The sequence below is a fragment of the Callorhinus ursinus genome, unplaced genomic scaffold (assembly GCF_003265705.2).
Source record: "Callorhinus ursinus isolate GAN/ISIS: 27379988/994484 unplaced genomic scaffold, GSC_fseal_2.0 scaffold23, whole genome shotgun sequence".
In the NCBI taxonomy this organism is placed as follows: domain Eukaryota; kingdom Metazoa; phylum Chordata; class Mammalia; order Carnivora; family Otariidae; genus Callorhinus; species Callorhinus ursinus.
The window spans coordinates 1,435,854-1,454,480 of NW_027397085.1; the positions used below are offsets into that span (position 1 = coordinate 1,435,854).

Genomic DNA, 18,627 nt, shown 5'->3' on the forward strand with positions numbered 1-18,627 from the left:
ATATTCATATGAAGATGAAAATGTAAGTCAAAACCACAGTGAGATACCACTTCATACCAACTAAGATGGTTATAATCAAGAAGACAGCCATTAACAAGTGATGATGAAGATGTGGAGAAAACGTAATGCTAAGTGAAAAAAGCCATCAAAAAAGACCACATATTTGGGGCGCCTGGGTGGCTCAGTTGGTTAAGCGACTGCCTTCAGCTCAGGTCATGATCCTGGAGTCCCAGGATCGAGCCCCACATTGGGCTCCCTGCTCATCAGGGAGTCTGCTTCTCCCTCTGACCCTCCCCCGTCTCGTGTTCTCTCTCTCATTCTCTCTCTAATAAAAAAAAGACCACATATTCTATGATCCCCTTTTTTTCTTTTAAGATTTTATTTATTTACTTGAGAGAGAGAGAGAGTGAATGAGAGAGAGAATAGGAGCAGGGGCAGAGGGAGAGGGAGAAGCAGACTCCCCTCCTGAGTCTGAGATCATGACCTGAGCTGAAGGCAGATGCTTAACTGCTTAATGGACTGAACCACCCAGGCACCCCTCTATGATTCCATTTATATGAATATATAGAATAGGCAAGTCTGTAGGAACACTATAGATTAGTGATTGCCTTGGGCTGCAAGGAGCATGGGAAGAGACAAACTGAAGGGTAGCTGCTAATGGGTACACAATTTTTATTTAACAGGGGAGAAAAATAATGTAAAATTTGATTGTGTTGATGGTTGTACAACTCTATGTATATACTAAAGATATTTAACTGTACACTTTAAGTGGGTGAATTGTATGATTTATAAATTGTATTTTAATAAAGCTAACTTTAAGGAAATCAGCATGGGTACTTTTATAAATCTACATGCCCAGGCTGAAGCGCATGTCAGTGAGATCACTCCCTTGTGGTGGAATCCAAGTATCAGTATTTTATAAAGCTCTCCAGGTGACTGCATTGTGTAGCCAAGGTCAAGACTCATTGCTCCAGAAGCAGGTCTAAACTACATGAGTTTCTAAGTTAGGAAACTCCAAAAGAGTTCCGGTCCCTTGTTAGAGGACTCCAGGAGACTTCCTCCAATCTTGCTACTCAAAGTGTGGTCCTCAGAGCGGCAGCAACAGTACTACCTGGGAACCTGTTGGAAATGCAGATTCCAGGGGCACCTGGGTGGCTCAGTCAGTTAAGCGTCTGCCTTTGGCTCAGGTCATGATCCCAGAGTCCTGAGATTGAGTCCCACATCAGGATCCTTGCTCAGCTGAGATTCTGCTTCCCCCTCTCCCTCTGCCCCTCCCCCACTCTCTATCCCTGAAAATAAATAAATAAAAAACATTTTTAAAATCTTAAATTTTTCTTGATTACAATAACAATATATGCTAGTTGTAGAGATCAAAAGTCCTCAATAACCTCACCCCACCCATCTGTCCACTCCAGTTAAGTTTGGTGTATATTTTTCCATATTTCCATAATTACTTCACATGTTGGTATGCATCTTTTAAAAAATCCACCCAGAGATTTTCTAAAATCCATCATTTTCCAAAAGGCTAGCCCCAGGGAATTGGTACATGGGCTTATCTGGGGTTTTAACAACTTTTTGTATTTTGAGGTGAAGTAACTCAAGATTTATGGTATTTTATTCAGTTCCCTAAATGTACATTTGGTTTCCTTGATTCATTTAATAATTTGGAGTGACCACCCAGGTGTCCTAATGCCCCTAATGGAGTGACTAAGGATGTTTGGTCATTGTTTTAATTACTAATCACATACTGTGTCTTCTTGACTCATATCAGTAACCACATCCTTATCAAAATATTCTGATTACTACATTTTAAAAAGTAGTGTCACAACACACTTAAGAACTGGCTGTTTTTTGTTTTGTTTTTGTTGTTGTTCCTGTTTACATCATGGTGATTCTACCTCTGAAGATTTTTCCTAGCAAGTGATCCGTCACCAGGATTGCTCACAGACTCCAGTATTCAAAATGTCATCTCTTAAGTTTCCTTATTTTGAAATATCCATAGCTCTTCTGAGTAATGCAAAAAATATGAATGAATGAATAACATAACAGAGAAACTCTTTCTAAAAGTTATTAGAAAAAATCCTTTATTTAACTGTGCCTAATGCTTTGGGGTATCTCAGTGAACTATGCCTTTAAAGACAAATGGTTATATACTAATATCTTGGCCCTGAAATTTTGGGGTCTTCTTTTGAATTGAATGAAAATTCATTCAACAAAACAAAATTGTTTTGTTTTTCTGTAGTCCAGAAAAATTCTATCTTTATTTTCAAGTTACCTTAAAACTTTAACATGCAAATTTTACTTAGCTAAATCTGAATTTCATCAGTAGTATTAACTTCTGAACAATATGAAGACTTTATAAAATGCATTCATTCTGATTTCCCCTCCTGACTTAACTTGCTATTATTATCATCCAGATTTTAACTCCATTTGCATTAAACCCACAAATTAGGCATCATCATCATCATCCTGTTTAGATTTTCTCACATTCACCATTTTGTTTGCTAATCATCCCTTCTTGTATTCAGAGCTTCTGGAATCAAACCCTAGTTCCTGTCATTTTGGACTGGTTGGCAGTCTCCAGGACAATCAGATAGTTAGTTGCCTCAAGAGGAAAATGAGAAGAGTCCTGGGAAATATGCCCCCTCTCCCCCACAATGCTACCTCCTGCACCCCCAGAACTAGGGGCATCCCTGTGTATTTCCTCCTACCCTCTAATTAGCGTGTTTTATGGTGTAGAGAAGAACAAGGAAATCTGATAGAATACTAAAGTTAAATACATTCAATTTGAAGAGCTGTCATGTTTTTCTGAGATCATATTCTTCCTACCCTTTTTGCTATTAAAATTATCTTCATTTTAGGGGCGCCTGGGTGGCTAAGTCGATTAAGCATCTGACTCTTAATTTCGGCTCAGTTCATGATCTCAGGATTGTGAGATGGAGCCCTGAGTCTGCCTCTGCTGGGCATGGAGCCTGCTTAAGATTCTCTTTCTCCCTTTGTGCCCTGCCCCCCATCTTAAAAAAAATCTTTATTTTATAATATAATGGTGATGGTAGTTGAAGTTTGGGTTTTTTTTAATTAATTAAATTTTGTTTTAAAATTTTTTTACTTGGCAAATACAACATTGCCAATCACAACCCAGATTTTCTGAAATTTTATGGATCTTGAAATCCCAAGCCACTGCTGTAGACAGCTACCTGTGATTTTGAGTGTGGATATTGGGTCACCTGAAAATATGTCCTCTTGGTTACATCAGGGACCTTAGTGGTTTTTCAGGTGTATACAAATCCTACAGTGTTTTTTTTTTTTAATCTTTTATTTATTTATTTGAGAGAGAGAATGAGAGAGAGAGAGAGAGCACATGAGAGAGGGGAAGGTCAGAGGGAGAAGCAGACTCCCTGCCAAGCAGGGAACCCGATGCGGGACTCCATCCCGGGACTCCAGGATCATGACCTGAGCCAAAGGCAGTCGCTTAACCAACTGAGCCACCTAGGCGCCCCAAATCCTACAGTGTTAACAGTACTTTGCAACCTTTTATTGGGTTATCGAGCAGTCCTTAGTACTCTCCCAACAATTGAAATAATTTTTTACATAAGGCTGAATCTATACTAGCAAAATGTCTTGGGTACATCATGCACACCCCATATATATCTGGTGATGTTAATGTTCTCATTTTTTTTTTGAAGATTTTATTTATTTGAGAGAGGGAGAGAGTGAGCAGGAGGGAGAGGGAGTGAGAAACTGAAGGAAACTCCACGCTGAGCGCAGAGCCCAATGTGGGGCTTGATTCCATGACCTCAAGATCATGATCTGAGCCAAAACCAAGAGTCGGACGCTTCAACTGAGACACCCAGATGCCCTAATGCTCCCAGTTTTTTAAGAACATCATTCTGAGAGTCACATGATCTAAAATTTGGCCAATACCTTTGTCTGCCTTACTCATAATGTAAGGGGTTGGACTGTGATCCCCAAGTTTTTTTTCACCACTAATGTAGGTTGTGATTGTAGTTTTGCTGCCACTACCTTCATAGATGTTCTTTCCTCATCTCCCTGTAAATGGTCAGTATGAAGCCTACACAGAATGACTTGAGTTCTCATTTCCCCTTTGTAAAGAATGGTCATGTACAAATGCAGCCACAGTGTTTATTGCAAAGGGTTACACTTAAGAGTATTGTTTAATTGTCATATGCTTGACACTGACAGTCTTATTAGATGTTCAGTCATTACTATAATGTAGACAAATAATTATGGATTAAAGATGCACCAACTACAGATTTTAGAGATCTCTGAATTCATGACAAAGTTGTTAATTGGCAAGCTTGTTATTTCCTGTAAGTACAAGGAAAGGAAGTATTAAAAGTCATCATATTAATTTGAGAGAGGAAATTAACGTTTCCTAAACAATTCTCTTCTAGTGAAGGAAGCCTGTCCCCCAGAACAGAGCTGCTGCATAATATCGACCCAAACTTTGTGGATATTTCACCATGTGAGTACTTCATTTATTGCTACTAAACTCAATCTTTTTAGCTCGCAAAGACATTTTTATTGCCTAGTGTGTCTCCAGCCTCACTTTCTCCTTTTCCACTTGAGTTTGCTGTCCGGATAAACAGTTCTCCATAACACCTGTTGTACTGACCTCCCTGTGGCTTTGGTTCCGTGGAGGGTAAATGCTGTTCGTGGCCCTGCCACTTACTGGCTATATGACCTTCAAGCCATTTCGTCTCCCTGCCTCAGCTTTGCCATAGGATCTCAGAGGCTCCTGCTCACTGGGAACGTCATGTTGTTGTTGCTCTCTTCTCACCTGAGAGCTCCAGAGCCTTAGCTCTTAGGCCCTTTGTCCAGCCTCCATCATCAAGCCTCTTCTTGAGACTCCACAAAACAGTGCTCTTCCATTCCGTTCATTCTCTTGGGTGCTGACACCCCCTCCTTTCTAGACATACTGCCACCCCTTTCATTCATTCATTCTATTGTTCAGGCTTTCCTGACTTCCTTATCCTCTCCAGTCTGTGCCACAACCTGCCCCAGGATTTCCCTGCTCAGACAACAACCCCGCAGTGGTTGTGTGTCCACAGGCACTTAAGGCCCCACTCGCCCCACCAGCCGCCTCCAGCCAGTCCTTGCCCTGCTTGACACTTGCCTTTTCCAAGCATGATCGTCATGTTTTGTCTTGAATATGCTTTTCTCTGTGGCTGAAACACTTTTCCCTGCCCTTCCACAATTTTTCCTCATCCCTTAAAACTCAACACAAATGTCTCATGTATATGAATGCTTCTTGGAACCCCAGAAAGTCCTTCCTCAGCATCCTTTTGTATGTATCTGTGTATAAAGCCTTCAGCAAATTCTCTTGTATGTGCCTTCATATCCCACCAAGGTGAGAGCTCCTGGAAGTCAGGATCTATGTCTTATTTATCTTTCCATCCTCATAAGTTAACATGAATACCCAGCACTGGGCAGGCCCTCAGTGATGATTACTTGATGACTAATGCAAGGGTGCTGGGATAGAATTAGGACCAAAGTGGAAAGGAAAGGGCCTGAGGCAGGTCGAGATGGCTACAGTATGGAGAAATTGCTATTTCTATTGGAGTAACTTAAGTCAGTGAGAGAGGCAAGGGTGGTTATAGGTCTATATGGTAGCCGCTGGCCATATGTGGCTTTTAAACCCTTGAAATGTAGCTAACTGTGAATTGAGATGTGCTGCAAGTATAAAACACACATCGGATTTTGAAGACTTAGTGTGAAAAACGTGAAATATATCATAACATATATTTACTCATTGAAATGGTAATATTTTAGATATGTTGAATTAAATTTATTATTAATTTCACCTGTTTCCTTTTCCTTTTCTCTGTGGTTAATAGAGAATTTAAAATTACATGTGAATTTGCATTGTACTTCTATTAGTCTAGAAGGATTGTTCTAGCAGGTGCTAGGAAGTAATTGGATCAGCTGTGTAGGAAGAGCACAGACCCGTGACTACTTACTGTGGCCATGACATCCATGGTTTCTAACCTTTTCTATGCCCCAGCACACCAAAGGGGTGTGACACATTCTAGTCTAGAGCAGTGATTCTTAACCAGTGATATCAGAATCTCTGGGGGTGGCCAGAAGGGAAGAGGGGAGGCAGGAAGGGTTTTTAAAACTTCTAGGTAGTTTAATGCACTGCAAAACCCAGTATGACATCCAAGGATGCGCTGAAGATGCTGCACACATTGTAATGGTTGTCAGCTGTCCTTACTAAGTTCCATCTACAAATGAAAAGGTGCCCCCACTCACCAAGCTGAATTGTTCTTAGCATCAGAAATGGGGAAGGGGCGCCTGAGTGGCTCAGTTCGTTAGGTGTCTGAATCTTGGTTTGGGCTCAGGTCATGGTCTCAGGCACATGAGTTGAGCCCCACGCTGGGCATGGAGTCTGCTTAAGATTCTCTCTCTCCTTCTGCCCCTCCACCCCCCACTTGTGTGTGTGTGCTCTTTCTCTGGAAGGAAGGAAGGAAAGGAGGGAGGGAGGGAAGGAGGGAGGTTTAAGTTCTGTATTTCCGTGTAACCCGGCCACAGTGCTGCTGGCTGCCTGCCTGCCGTGGTTTTTGCTACCTTTCCCACAGTGCCCCAGCTCAATCCCAGCACAGGCACGAGGTTTCCCCAGTATAAAAGTTAAGGAGGGCATGGCAATCAGAATAGAGAATCATTTTAATTTTGCCACCCATAGTTTATAAGGCCTTAAGCAAGTCCCTCCACTTTTCTTCGCCTCAGTTTCCCACATATTGAATGACAGACTTACGATGACCCTTTACTGCTCTCCCAAATTCAGGGACATTTTCTGGCCTTCTGCTGCCGCCACCCTCTCCTTGAAGCCCACTCCAGGCCTCCCTGTTGGCCTTCCCTGCCAACCAGGCACTCTTGCTCTGACTCCTGCTTGTAATGACGGATATTTTCCACTGTTGGCATCAACATAGAACCACATTCACTGTTGGTTCGCAGAAACAGGACATCCACTTCTGTCTCTGCCTGCAAGTAGCAAAGTGCCCCTCCTCCTCACACACATGCAACACCTCGGGCTTTTCTCCCTAGTTTTTATGTTCATTTCAATCCACTGTGCAGCAGAAGGTAAAAAAAAAAAAAAAAAAAAGGAGAGCTATATTTGGGGACCCACTCTTTCACCGGAAGATGATACCAGCTCATCTCCTTTTCTATGCAGTTAATTGGGGGGGGGTTAAATCTAGCTCTAAGAAAATATGTATTTATAGGACAACAACCAAGTCTGTGAAGATTGAATTAAATGATGTCTCAGGTCCCTCCCAGCTTCAATATTCTGTGGGTCTCTGTATAAATAGGATCTCAAAGGAGCAAAGCTGCTGACTCAGTTTCTCTCCTTTTCCACCCTGCGCACATTACTAAGCAGTGATGTAGCCAAAAGCGTGGTTGTACGTAGATAAATACAAGTGAAAATGTTAGAAACATTATAAGTGCTAGAGTAATTTGAATTGTAGGATTTTATTATTACTACATCCTGCCCACTTTTCTGATCCCTGTTCTTTTTTTTTCAAGATTTTATTTATTTACTTATTTGAGAAAGAGAATGAGAGAGAGAGAGAGCATGAGGGGGGGAGGGTCCGAGGGAGAAGCAGACTCCCTGCTGAGCAGGAAGCCTGATGTGGGACTTGATCCCGGGACTCCAGGATCATGACCTGAGCCGAAGGCAGTCGCTTAACCAACTGAGCCACCCAGGCGCCCTCTGATCCCTGTTCTAAAACATCACTGCATCAATCCACTTTAACGTCTGCCCTCTCCCCTTTAGTGGGTCTTGTTGGGGGTTGTGGACCAGTGTCTCCTCCGATCATGAATAAGAGGAACAGGCGTTAGACGTTTCCCAGGGGAGCCCTGCCTTCTAAGTAGTACCACATCCCCTCAGAAGCTGGGCTTTTGGGGTTTATTCTTTACTCTTATTCTTAGAGTACAGGGCGCCCCCAGAGGCCCTTCCTACTGGTAGAGTTGGGGCTTTTTTCATGGCTGCATACTCTTGGTACATTGTGGGTTGGGTGTGAATAATAAAGATATTCCCAGAAGACTGGGACAGACACGGGCACACACCCGAGGTCATAGGGTTTCCCAGAGACCCAGGAGATTATGCAGTAAAGGATGAACGGTCTCAACCACAGATCACACCCATTGGAACGGCTGCTATGAAAAGAAAAGAAAGAAAGAAAAAAGGAAGGAAAAGAACAAGTGTTGGTGAGGACATAGAGAAATGGGAACACGTAGGCACGTTGGTGGGAATGTAAAATGGGAATGCGCTGTTGGTGGGACAAAGGGATAAGTAAAATATGGTATATGCATACAGTGGGCTACCGTTCAGCCTTAGAAAGGAAGGAGATTCTGGCGCGTGCTACACCATGGATGAACCTTGAGAACGTTTGTGGATTAAGCCAGTCACAAAAAGACAAATACTGCATGATTCCACTTAAACGTGGTACCTCGTATAGTCAAAATTATGGAGACAGAAAGTAGAATGGGGGCTGCCAGAGGCTGGAGGGGGCGAGATGGGGAATTCATGTTTAATGGGTGTAGTTTCAGTTTTACAAGATGAAAAGAGTTCTGTGGGGGGATGTGGTGAAGGTTGCACAACCATGTGAATGTACTTAGTGCCACTGAACTGTACATTTAAAAACAGCTAAAATGGGGCGCCTGGGTGGCTCAGTCGGTTAAGCGTCTGCCTTCGGCTCAGGTCATGATCTCGGGGTTCTGGGATCAAGCCCCGCATCGGGCTCCCTGCTCAGCGGGAAGCCTGCTTCTCCCTCTCCCACTCCCCCTGCTTGTGTTCCTGCTCTCACTGTCTCTCTCTGTCAAATAAATAAATAAAAATCTTAAAAATAAATAAATAAATAAAAACAGCTAAAATGGTAAATTTTACTTTTTTTTTTTTTTTACCACAATTCAAGATAAATAAATGTAAAATGTAAAACCAGAGAAAAGCATAGAAATTCATGAGGCCGGGGTCTATATCTTTTTCATTTACTGCCGTATCCCCAGTGCATAGCACAGAGCCTGCCGTCCTAGCCATTTCTCGGCAAATACTTGTTAATGACTCATAATAGATCATCGGGTTAAAGTCATTGTCTTACTGTCTCTTAGCCTTTCCTGAACCTAAAGTACCTCCCGAAGGCAATTCACACCCACCTTTTAATCCCTGAACTCGCACCTTACATTTTGTTCCTACATAAAAATAATTAAAATTAGGAAGTGGCTGGTGACCATTAATATTATCATATACAGATATTAGAAACTACTTACCCAGTTTATAAATGCCCACCCTCAGTCTTGCCTGCATTGAAAATATCAGCCAGAAGAGAGGATGTGGGATTTCTCTAGATCTCCATGAGAGACAAACATATATGCTTATAAAGCCCCTGACTGTGTGCTCGGCTCAGCCTGACTTCCCCTCAGAGTCCAGGGCCCTGCTCCTTCTTGCTCTTCTCGCTCTTTGTGCTCCCCTTCTTGGCAAGTTCCCTTGTATTGTTTCATTGCTCACTGTCCTCTCTGTGCCCCAAATCTGGCTCTGCTTTTATCTCCACCTCACCCCTCACCCCTCACCCCCGTGGCCGGTGTCACGTTTGTGGGCTGTAATTGCTTTCCTGTGTGCTTTGAGGAAACTTTTTATTCATCTTTAAAGGCTTTGTTCTGAGGTAACCCTGGACAGACATGTTTTGGTCTCTGTTCAGATAGTACCTTTTTCTCTTCCCTCCTTCCTTTCTAAGAATAGATCCTAAGAATTATTTATTCCCTTGTGTCTTTCAAATATTTCTTTCTAGGGGCGCCTGGGTGGCTCAGTTGGTTAAGTGTCTGCCTTCGGCTCAGGTCATGATCTCAGGGTCCTGGGATTGAGCCCCGCATCGGGCTCCCTGCTCCGCGGGAAGCCTGCTTCTCCCTCTCCCACTCCCCCTGCTTGTGGTCCTTCTCTCGCTGTGTCTCTCTCTCAAATAAATAAAATCTTTAAGAATAAATAAATAGAATATTTCTTTCTAGCAGGCTGACCTAGACTCAGTGTCCTTCTTGAGCAGTACAAGGTACACAGAGGAGGAGGCCTGTGAGAGCCCGAGGGACAGGAATGAAGCTGTTTAAGCTCATTCATGGGACGCCTGGAACTATCTAAAGCAGTAGGGAGCAGCCGAGATTCTAAGTCAGGCCCTGAGATCTGCAGGTGTGAGCCCAGCTCGACGTGCTTCTGAGGAGCACCAGCTCCAAATTCCCTCAGGTTCCAGCCAGCATGCCTCAGACCATGAGGAGAAATAATTTCAAAGGAGTTAGTTTGCCTTAGAGAAAATATATACACCCATCCCACAGGCACCAGGCTTGACATGCACTGTTCTGAAGTAATGAGCCTGTGCCGTCTGAGACCACCACTCAACTCGGAAGTCAGACATGACATTCTGTTACCATTAGAATTCTCATGTACATCTGGTGTGCAGTGTATACATATACACCTGACACACGTGCATGCATACACAGCACTCAGATTCTTCTGGTAGGAGCTTGATCATAGATGAAGGGCACTGACAGATGTTAGCATTTTCCACACCACCAAAGGCCAAGTCTTCAAAGTGATTCTGTACAGCTTTGTTACTATTTCATTTTAAAAAGGCCTCCTTTCTTTAAAGGTTATAATGAGATGTTATTTTGCTCTTGATTACAGAGTGAAAGAAGAGTCTTTCCCTCCCTCTCGCTCACACACTCATTTTCTGTGGTAAAATTGCCGATTCTGTACCTGAGATCTGAGAGCTGTCCAGGTTTGCATGCTCGGAGCTGCTCCCTGTTTCCTCTCTGGAGCAACATTCAGTCTGTTTCTGAGATGATTTATTCAGCAGGTACGACAAGCTAGGTACTGATGTAGGTACTGGGGATTAGTTAGACTTTAAGTTTTGTTAGAAGCTGGTCTGGAAGAGGCCACTTCCCTGCTTGCCGGCTCTCCGTGGTCCCCAGCTGCCCACAGCCGTGTGTGGACGCCCGAGCCTGTCAGCTACAACCTCCGCCATTCAGCTTACGCGACCCCTCAGCACTGTCGCAGTGCCCACCTTCAGCCACCATCATCTTCCTGTGCTTTTCTGACACTTCTCTAGGGACGTGTTCACATCCCGCCTGCTCCATGAAGCTCTGCCTGGCCCCTCCAAGCTGGAGTCTCTTGAGCTTCTCTGGAGCACCCTACAACACTGAGCTCTTGCTACCTCATGCACAGTTGTGTATATTCATGTGTTTTCCCCATCCAGAGCTGTGAGTTCCAAGGAGGGCGAGATTTCATCTATAACTCTCTCAAACCCCCCCTCCTTTGTTTAGAGGGGGAAGGGGGAGGAGGGAGAAGGAGACGGGCAGAGAGAGAGAGGGAGAGAGAGAATCTCAAGCATGCTCCATGCCCTGCGTGGAGCCCGATGCGGGTGCAGCTCAGTCTCACAACCCTGAGATGATGACCTGAGCGGAAATCAAGAGTTGGATGCTTAACCGACTGAGCCACCCAGGTGCCCCTCTCAATCCCTTTTGTTGCAGAGTTTGTACACACTGAAAGAATGCATGTTAATAAATTAATCATTGAAGTTGGCTATCAACCACTCATTTAATTAGAATAAATCTAGCAAGAGCAATAATATCATACTTTATTTTCAAAGCACTTTCATTTCTTTCTGGGCATATTTGTGAGGTGGCAATCAAGAAGCAACCTTCCATCCTTCAGCCTAAAATTCGCTATTGAGCAGAATAAGAAAAGTTAGAGGGGATGCATGAAGCTCCCATGAGGAGCTTGCTCACCATTGCATAGAACACCAGAAATTAGAAGGCATTCAGTTTGTCCACCCTCTTTATAAGCACGAAGGAGAAACTGAGGCATTGGTCACACACAGCTAATAAATACCAGACCCAGAATTCAGGGCTTTCCAGGTTCAGGCCTCACACAAAAGTCACGTCCTCCTAATTTAAGGTGTCTCTTTGTTTTCTGTTCTGGATGGGATTTGGGCTAAAGGGACGCCCAGATCTGTGTTACAGTCATCCACTCAAATGTCACCGGAGCATTACACACTTAAATGTGGCTGGAAAAATGGGTCTAGCCCTGACACTAGCTTGCAGTGTCATGTACAACGTGACTGTGTGGATGGCAGCAGCTTGTGTGTGTAAAGCTAGTTATGCAAGTCCTACAGTGCCCTGTAGAAATTACACTGCAGGATGGTGGTGGGATGAGAGAGAAGGGTGTGGGGACAGGGGGTGTAGCCTAATGGGACATGCAGAATTCCGGGGTGTCCAAAAGTCTGGGTTTGAATTCCAGTTTTGACTTACTTCCTGTAAGCTTGTGGGTAAGTTCTCTGAGGTATTCATTTCCTCGCCTATAAATTAAGGACAATTATACCTGTGTCTTGTATATATGTCCCAACAAGAGTTCATAGTGATTATGTTCTGGCTGCTGGGAATGGGAGGGGGGCTGTCTGCACTTTTTGTTTTATGTATTTCTCCAGTTTTAAGTTTTAGTAACGAGCACATCTAGCTTCCATAATCAGAAATGAAGCCATAAAGATTTACTTTTGAAAACCAGCCCAGGGATGCCTGGGTGGCTCAGTCAGTTAAGCATCTCCCTTCGGCTCAGGTCATGATCTCGGGGTCCTGGGATCGAGTCCCGAATCGGGCTCCCTGCTCAGTGGGGAGTCTGCTTCTCCTTCTCCCTCTGCCTGCCCCCCCCGCCCCCCGCTTGTGCGCACGCTCTCTCTCTCACAAATAAATAAATAAAATCTTAACAAACAAACAGCAAACCAGCCTGGAGGGTTCTTGTGAGACTGCCCTATCTGGAAAGCTCCTGGGTCTACAGTGAGCGGGCATTGGGGCTGCACTGGTGTCTTTGCCGCCATGCCCACCTGTGCTATGGCAGCGAAGCTGGAGTGTGAGCATCCTCCTCCACCGTAGACCCTGACGGCCTCTGCTGGCGTTCTTTCTCCTTATCGAATATAGGAGCTCATTTTGCAGCTTGTCACAAAGTTAGCAGAATTTTGTCTGCAGGTCTTCTCTACCTGCTAATATTTGTCTTTAGCTGCTCATCAAATGTTCCTTGGTGTAGGTTGGTACATGCCCTTGGTCACAGAGCCTAAACTCAGGTGACTTTGCCCCTTTTTAATTTTCAAGGGCTTTTCTTCTGCCTCCTTCACTTTGGGGAGCACTAAAGTGTGTTTGGAAATGTGGCCTTTTTGATGCCGAAGGCAGTCCCACAAGCCCCATATCCCATCCACCCCACTTCGCACCGTGCATCTCAAGTAACATACATCAAACCTTTGTTGTTAACACTTAGTGCTGGTGTACTGGCTTTCATCCTGACAAAATAAATAAACCACACCAAACCCACAGCCCTTTAAAAACACTAATTAATCCTCACCACAGGCCTGGCTACACAGAAATGGCAAATCCCACTGCCCCAATTTTATGTTTGGAGAAATCAGAGTAAGCAACTTTTTTAAGGCTTCCCAGAGCCAGATAACAGAAGTGGACTTGAAGGGCTAGGGCTGGCCCTGCCTCTGGCAGAAGGGCATGTGGCCAGGGCCAGCTGCCTCCCTGCATTCCCTTCTCCATGACACCATGTGCTCACTTGCCCAGAACCCTATTTACGCATCAGCTTTTATTTTTCTCCCCCAGGGTTACGATGAGGCCAAATCCTCTCATTTCCAACTGACCACTTACTTATTTGCTTACCTTTCTTTAATTCTAGAACAGCCTAGAAATTTTAGCCATGGCTTCCAAGAGTAGCGTGGTAATTCTGGTTGATTCAGAGGTCTATGCTGATTCTGACACTCAGCACAGAATAGACTATACCCTCCACATAGTCCCTCCTCCACCACAGAGCCTGCTCAGTACCCAGGTCTGTTCGAGATTCGAGGGTGTCCAGACTCCCTTTTTTCTCTCCCCTCCCAGACCAGACATCTTTCTACCTCAGGTCCCCAGTCTTACAGTCTATAAGGATAAATCCCTATGCCTTTCTTGAAATAGCCATAAAAGTTTGGAAAAACATAAAACCTCGCTAAATTTTGTGGGACATCATTGACGGATGGATATGCAATGGAGTGTTGTTTTCCTAAGGGAAAAAAAAAAAAAGAAGGAAATCTTGTCATTTGCAACAATGTGGATGGATCAAGCTTGAGGTAATTATGCTAAGTGAAATAAGAGAGACAGAGATTGGCAAATACTGTATGATGTTACTTATACGTGGAATCTTAAAAAAACCAAACTCATAGAAACAGAAAGGCAGAGAATAGATTGGCGGTTGCCAGGGGCAGGAAGGGGCAAGAGGGATGGAGGAAAATGGGTGAAAGTGGTGAAATGTGCAAACCTCCAGTTATAAGATGAGTAGGGTCTGGGGACCGATTGTGCAGGATGGCGACCATAGTTAACCAGACTGTATTGTATCCTTGAATGTTGTGCTAAGAGAGGAGATCTTGAAAATTCTCACCACACACACAAAACAATGGTAACCACGGGAAGTGATGGACGCGTTAACTAACCTTATTGTGGTCATCATTTCACAATATGTACATATATCAAATCATCACACTGTACACCTTCAACTTACACGATGTTGTATGTCAATTATATCTCAATAAACCTGGAAAAAAAATAAATTTGGTGGGACATATCCCATGGAATAAAAGTGTAGTAAGTCCCCTTTCTAAATATTTACTAACCTGGCCAGATTTTTTTAGGGGCTTGAGGGAGCATCTGTATAAGGCTGAAATAAAACTTTTAAAAACATTTCTGAGAAGAAGGCTGAGTCCATGGTCTCCTGTAAGTAATCCATAATATAAGACATTAGTAATCAGGTATTTATAGACTGAAGTCTCTTACCTCTGGCAGCAAATACCTAGGGAACCTAGGGAATGAGTACATGGCCTCTCTTCTGAAGAGCCTTTGAATGAGAGGAAAACTGTGTGCCCAGGAAGTGATATTAACACAGTAATAAAATAAGTAGCAACAAATGGTAAGTGATGTAAATTGGATACATAAGCACTAAGGAAAAATAAAGAAATAATGAGAGGCATTTGGGGGCGATTAGGATAGATTGCCTCAAAAAGTATAGTCTTAAATGTGTCCATTATTTTCATAACTTTGGTTTTTTTTTTTTTTAAAGATTTTATTTATTTATTTGAGAGAGAGAGAGAATGAGAGATAGAAAGCACGAGAGGGAAGAGGGTCAGAGGGTCAGAGGGAGAAGCAGACTCCCTGCCGAGCAGGAAGCCCGATGTGGGACTCGATCCCGGGACTCCAGGATCATGACCTGAGCCGAAGGCAGTCGCTTAACCAACTGAGCCACCCAGGCGCCCCTTCATAACTTTGGTTTTATCTTTCTTGATTTAAATGTGATTGAAGGAAAATAATATTTAACACTGTATTAATTTGCTGTCGCTGCTGGAACAAATTACCATAAACGTAATGACTTACAACCACACAAATTCATGTTACGGTTCTGTAGGTTAAAAGTCTGACATGGATCTCACTGAACAGAAATCCAGGGTGTTGGCAGGGCTCTGTTCCTTTCTGGAGGCTCCAGGGGAGAATCCATGTCCTTGCCTTTTCCAGCCTGGGGAGGCCGCCCCCCCGCCCCATGCTTGGCCTGTGTCCTCCTCCATCTTCAAAGCCAGCGATGGGGAGCTGAGTCCTCATAACACATCACTCCAACCTTACTTCTGTGCTCACACCTCTTCTGAGCTCTTCTACTTTTTTTTTTAAAGATTTTATTTATTAGAGAGAGAGAGACAGCGAGAAAGGGAACACAAGCAGGGGGAGTGGGAGAGGGAGATGCGGGCCTCCCACGGAGCAGGGAGCCTGATGCGGGGCTCGATCCCAGGACCCTGGGATCATGGCCTGAGCCGAAGGCAGTCGCTTAACCGACTGAGCCGCCCAGGTGCCCTGAGCTCTTCCACTTTTTAAGGCCCCTTGTGATTACATTAGGCCCACCTGGGTAATCCAGGCTAATCTCCCTCTTTGAAGGTCAGCTGATTGGCAACCTTAACTCCATCTGCAGTCTTAATTCCCCTTTGCCCTATAACCTAACATATTCACAGGCTCTGGGGGTTAGGACATGGACATCTTTGGGGCCATTATTTTGTACCATAGACACCTACTCTGTTGCACTAGACTTTATGAAAAATAACAAAAAATAGTTCATAATCTAGTTGGAGAGAAGAACAAAACCATACAAAAAGTTAAAAGAAAATCAAGTAACAGTTCAAGGCCGCAGTGGTAGAGATTTGCAAGCTGTACTTGATTACTTGTCAGATTAATTGCCATGGAGTCTGGTAGACAGAGAGCTGCTATTTGAGTGGAGGGCTCAGTCACACAGGCTGGTTCATGAAAGGAAGGAAGCCTTGCCTGGAACCCTGAATGAAGAGCTCTGGGGGTGGAAAAGGCAATCCTGGGACACACAAGCACATGAGCAAAAGGGTGTATGTGTAAGCCTGTTGAAACAAAGGGAAAGGGGCACCTGGGTGGCTCAGTCCTTAAGCGTCTGCCTTCAGCTTAGGTCATGATCTCAGGGTCCTGGGATCGAGTCCCATGTCGGGCTCCCTGCTGCACGGGAAGCCTGCTTCTCCCTCTCCCACTGCCCCTGCTTGTGTTCTCTCTCGCTGTGTCTCTCTCTGTCAAAAAAAAAAAAAAAAAAGAAAAGAAAGAAAGAAAAGAAAAGAAAAAAGAAACAAAGGGAAGGCAGGAAGAAGAAGATGGGATGATAAAGACAGTATGTCAGACTAAGGAGGCTAGACTTGATTCTGATAGAAGGGAAGCGACCTGTTTGTTTCTTATACCAGTAATACATAGGAGGGATGCTGTCTAGAAATTTTGATAAATACAGAAAAGCTCAGAGATAAAGTTAAAAATCACCACAATCCCTCTATCCTGCTACCTCAAAGTAAGCAATGTTAATAATTTGGTGTGTTTTTTTCTGTTTTCTCTCTCTTCCCTCCACTCAACGGACACCCATATATCACACATTCTTGTAGAATTTGGATACTCTGGTAGATTATTTCATTACCTAATTTGTTAGCATAATTAAGGGTAGAAATTTTTCATCTTTAAAATTTTTGTGTAATAGGGCACCTGGGTGGCTCAGTTGTTAAACATCTGCCTTCAGCTCAGGTCATGATCCCAGGGTCCTGGGATCGAGCCCGGCATCGGGCTCCCTGCTCCGCGGGAAGCCTGCTTCTCCCTCTTCCACTCCCCCTGCTTGTGTTCCCTCTCTTGCTGTGTCTCTCTCTGTCAAATAAATAAAATCTTAAATAAAATAAAATAAAATAAAATTTTTGTGTAACAATTTTATCAGGGGGCGCCTGGGTGGCTCAGTCGGTTAAGCGTCTGCCTTCAGCTCAGGTCATGATCCCAGGGTACTGGGATCGAGCCCCGCATCGGGCTCCTTGCTCAGCGGAGAGCCTGTTTCTCCCTCTCCCTCTGCCTGCCCCTCTGCCTGCCCCTCTGCCTACCTGTGCTCTCTATCTCTCTGTCAAATAATAAATAAAATTAAAAAAAAAAATTTTATCAGTGGCTTCATGTCATTTTCTAACTTGGATCTACAATTCTAACATGCGGAATACTTAACCATTAACCCTATTTTTGCATGTGTTAGTATCTTTTCAAAGTTTCATTAATATAAATAAAGCTGCAATGACCATCCATTATTTTGGGAGGGTAATGTCTAAAAGCAAAAATCCTAGGTCAAAGGACATAAACATTTTGAAGATCCTTTTTTATATATTGGTCAGTTGCTTCCCCAATATAATGTATGAATTGATATTTCTACCATCACCACGTGAGAATATTTATTTTATGGAATCTTGGCTAAAGGATATATTAGCATTTCTTAAAACATTTGCCAATTTTGTAGATGAAATAATGTATTGCTTTAATTTGGTTCTCTTTGCTGCTGAGGCTAGGCTTATTTTTTGTGTTTATTGGCTGTAATTACTAGTTCCTGTCTTTTTCTCATGTTAAGAAAAAAATGTTTTCCTTATCAATTTATAAGAACTTTTTATATATTAAAATATTCATTGTTGTTACATAGCGAATATTTTTCTTTTGATTTTATAGTATCTTTTAAATTTAAAAAGTAAAAATTTTCATTTTGTAGAATTCTTGTGTTTATATATTTAAACAATTCTTCATCCTGAGTTCAGATATTCACTTACATTTTCTTCTAGTTCTACAAAGATTTAATCATTTACATTTGGCTCTTTAAAAAATGTGTCTTAGGTGTAATAGTATGAATGCCAAGTAGGTTTACAATTTAAAAATAGCAAAATCAATATGGTTATGCTTACCATCTTGAAAAACCAGTTGAGATTTGACTAAAGTTGCATCGAACTTATAGATCAATTTGTCCATGAACATAGTATAGCTAACCTTTGATATCGTCTTCTCTAATGACTTCCTGTAGTTTTATAATTGTTAAGATTTTTTATTATTTATTTTTGCATATATTATGTTTTTGTTGCTATTATAAATGGTCCTTTTTTCTTTTTGAATTCTGTTATTTGATAGTATATAGGAATGCAGTTGAGTTTTGGATATTCATTTCACCTTTAATCTTATATCCAATTAGTGACATTGTTAAATCCCATTACCAAGTCTAATTTC

General features: G+C 43.0%; 1 protein-coding gene across 2 annotated transcripts in view; it reads left to right on the plus strand.

The window, feature by feature from the left end:
• The window catches only part of ARSB (arylsulfatase B), a 166,153-nt gene that overhangs the window by 94,453 nt on the left and 53,073 nt on the right, over nucleotides 1-18,627 (plus strand). For both annotated transcript variants that reach the window (XM_073905285.1, XM_025892613.2), the window contains exon 6: nucleotides 4,416-4,486. In XM_073905285.1, the coding sequence (XP_073761386.1) occupies nucleotides 4,416-4,486 (71 nt within the window). The remainder of the gene's footprint in view (nucleotides 1-4,415; nucleotides 4,487-18,627) is intronic.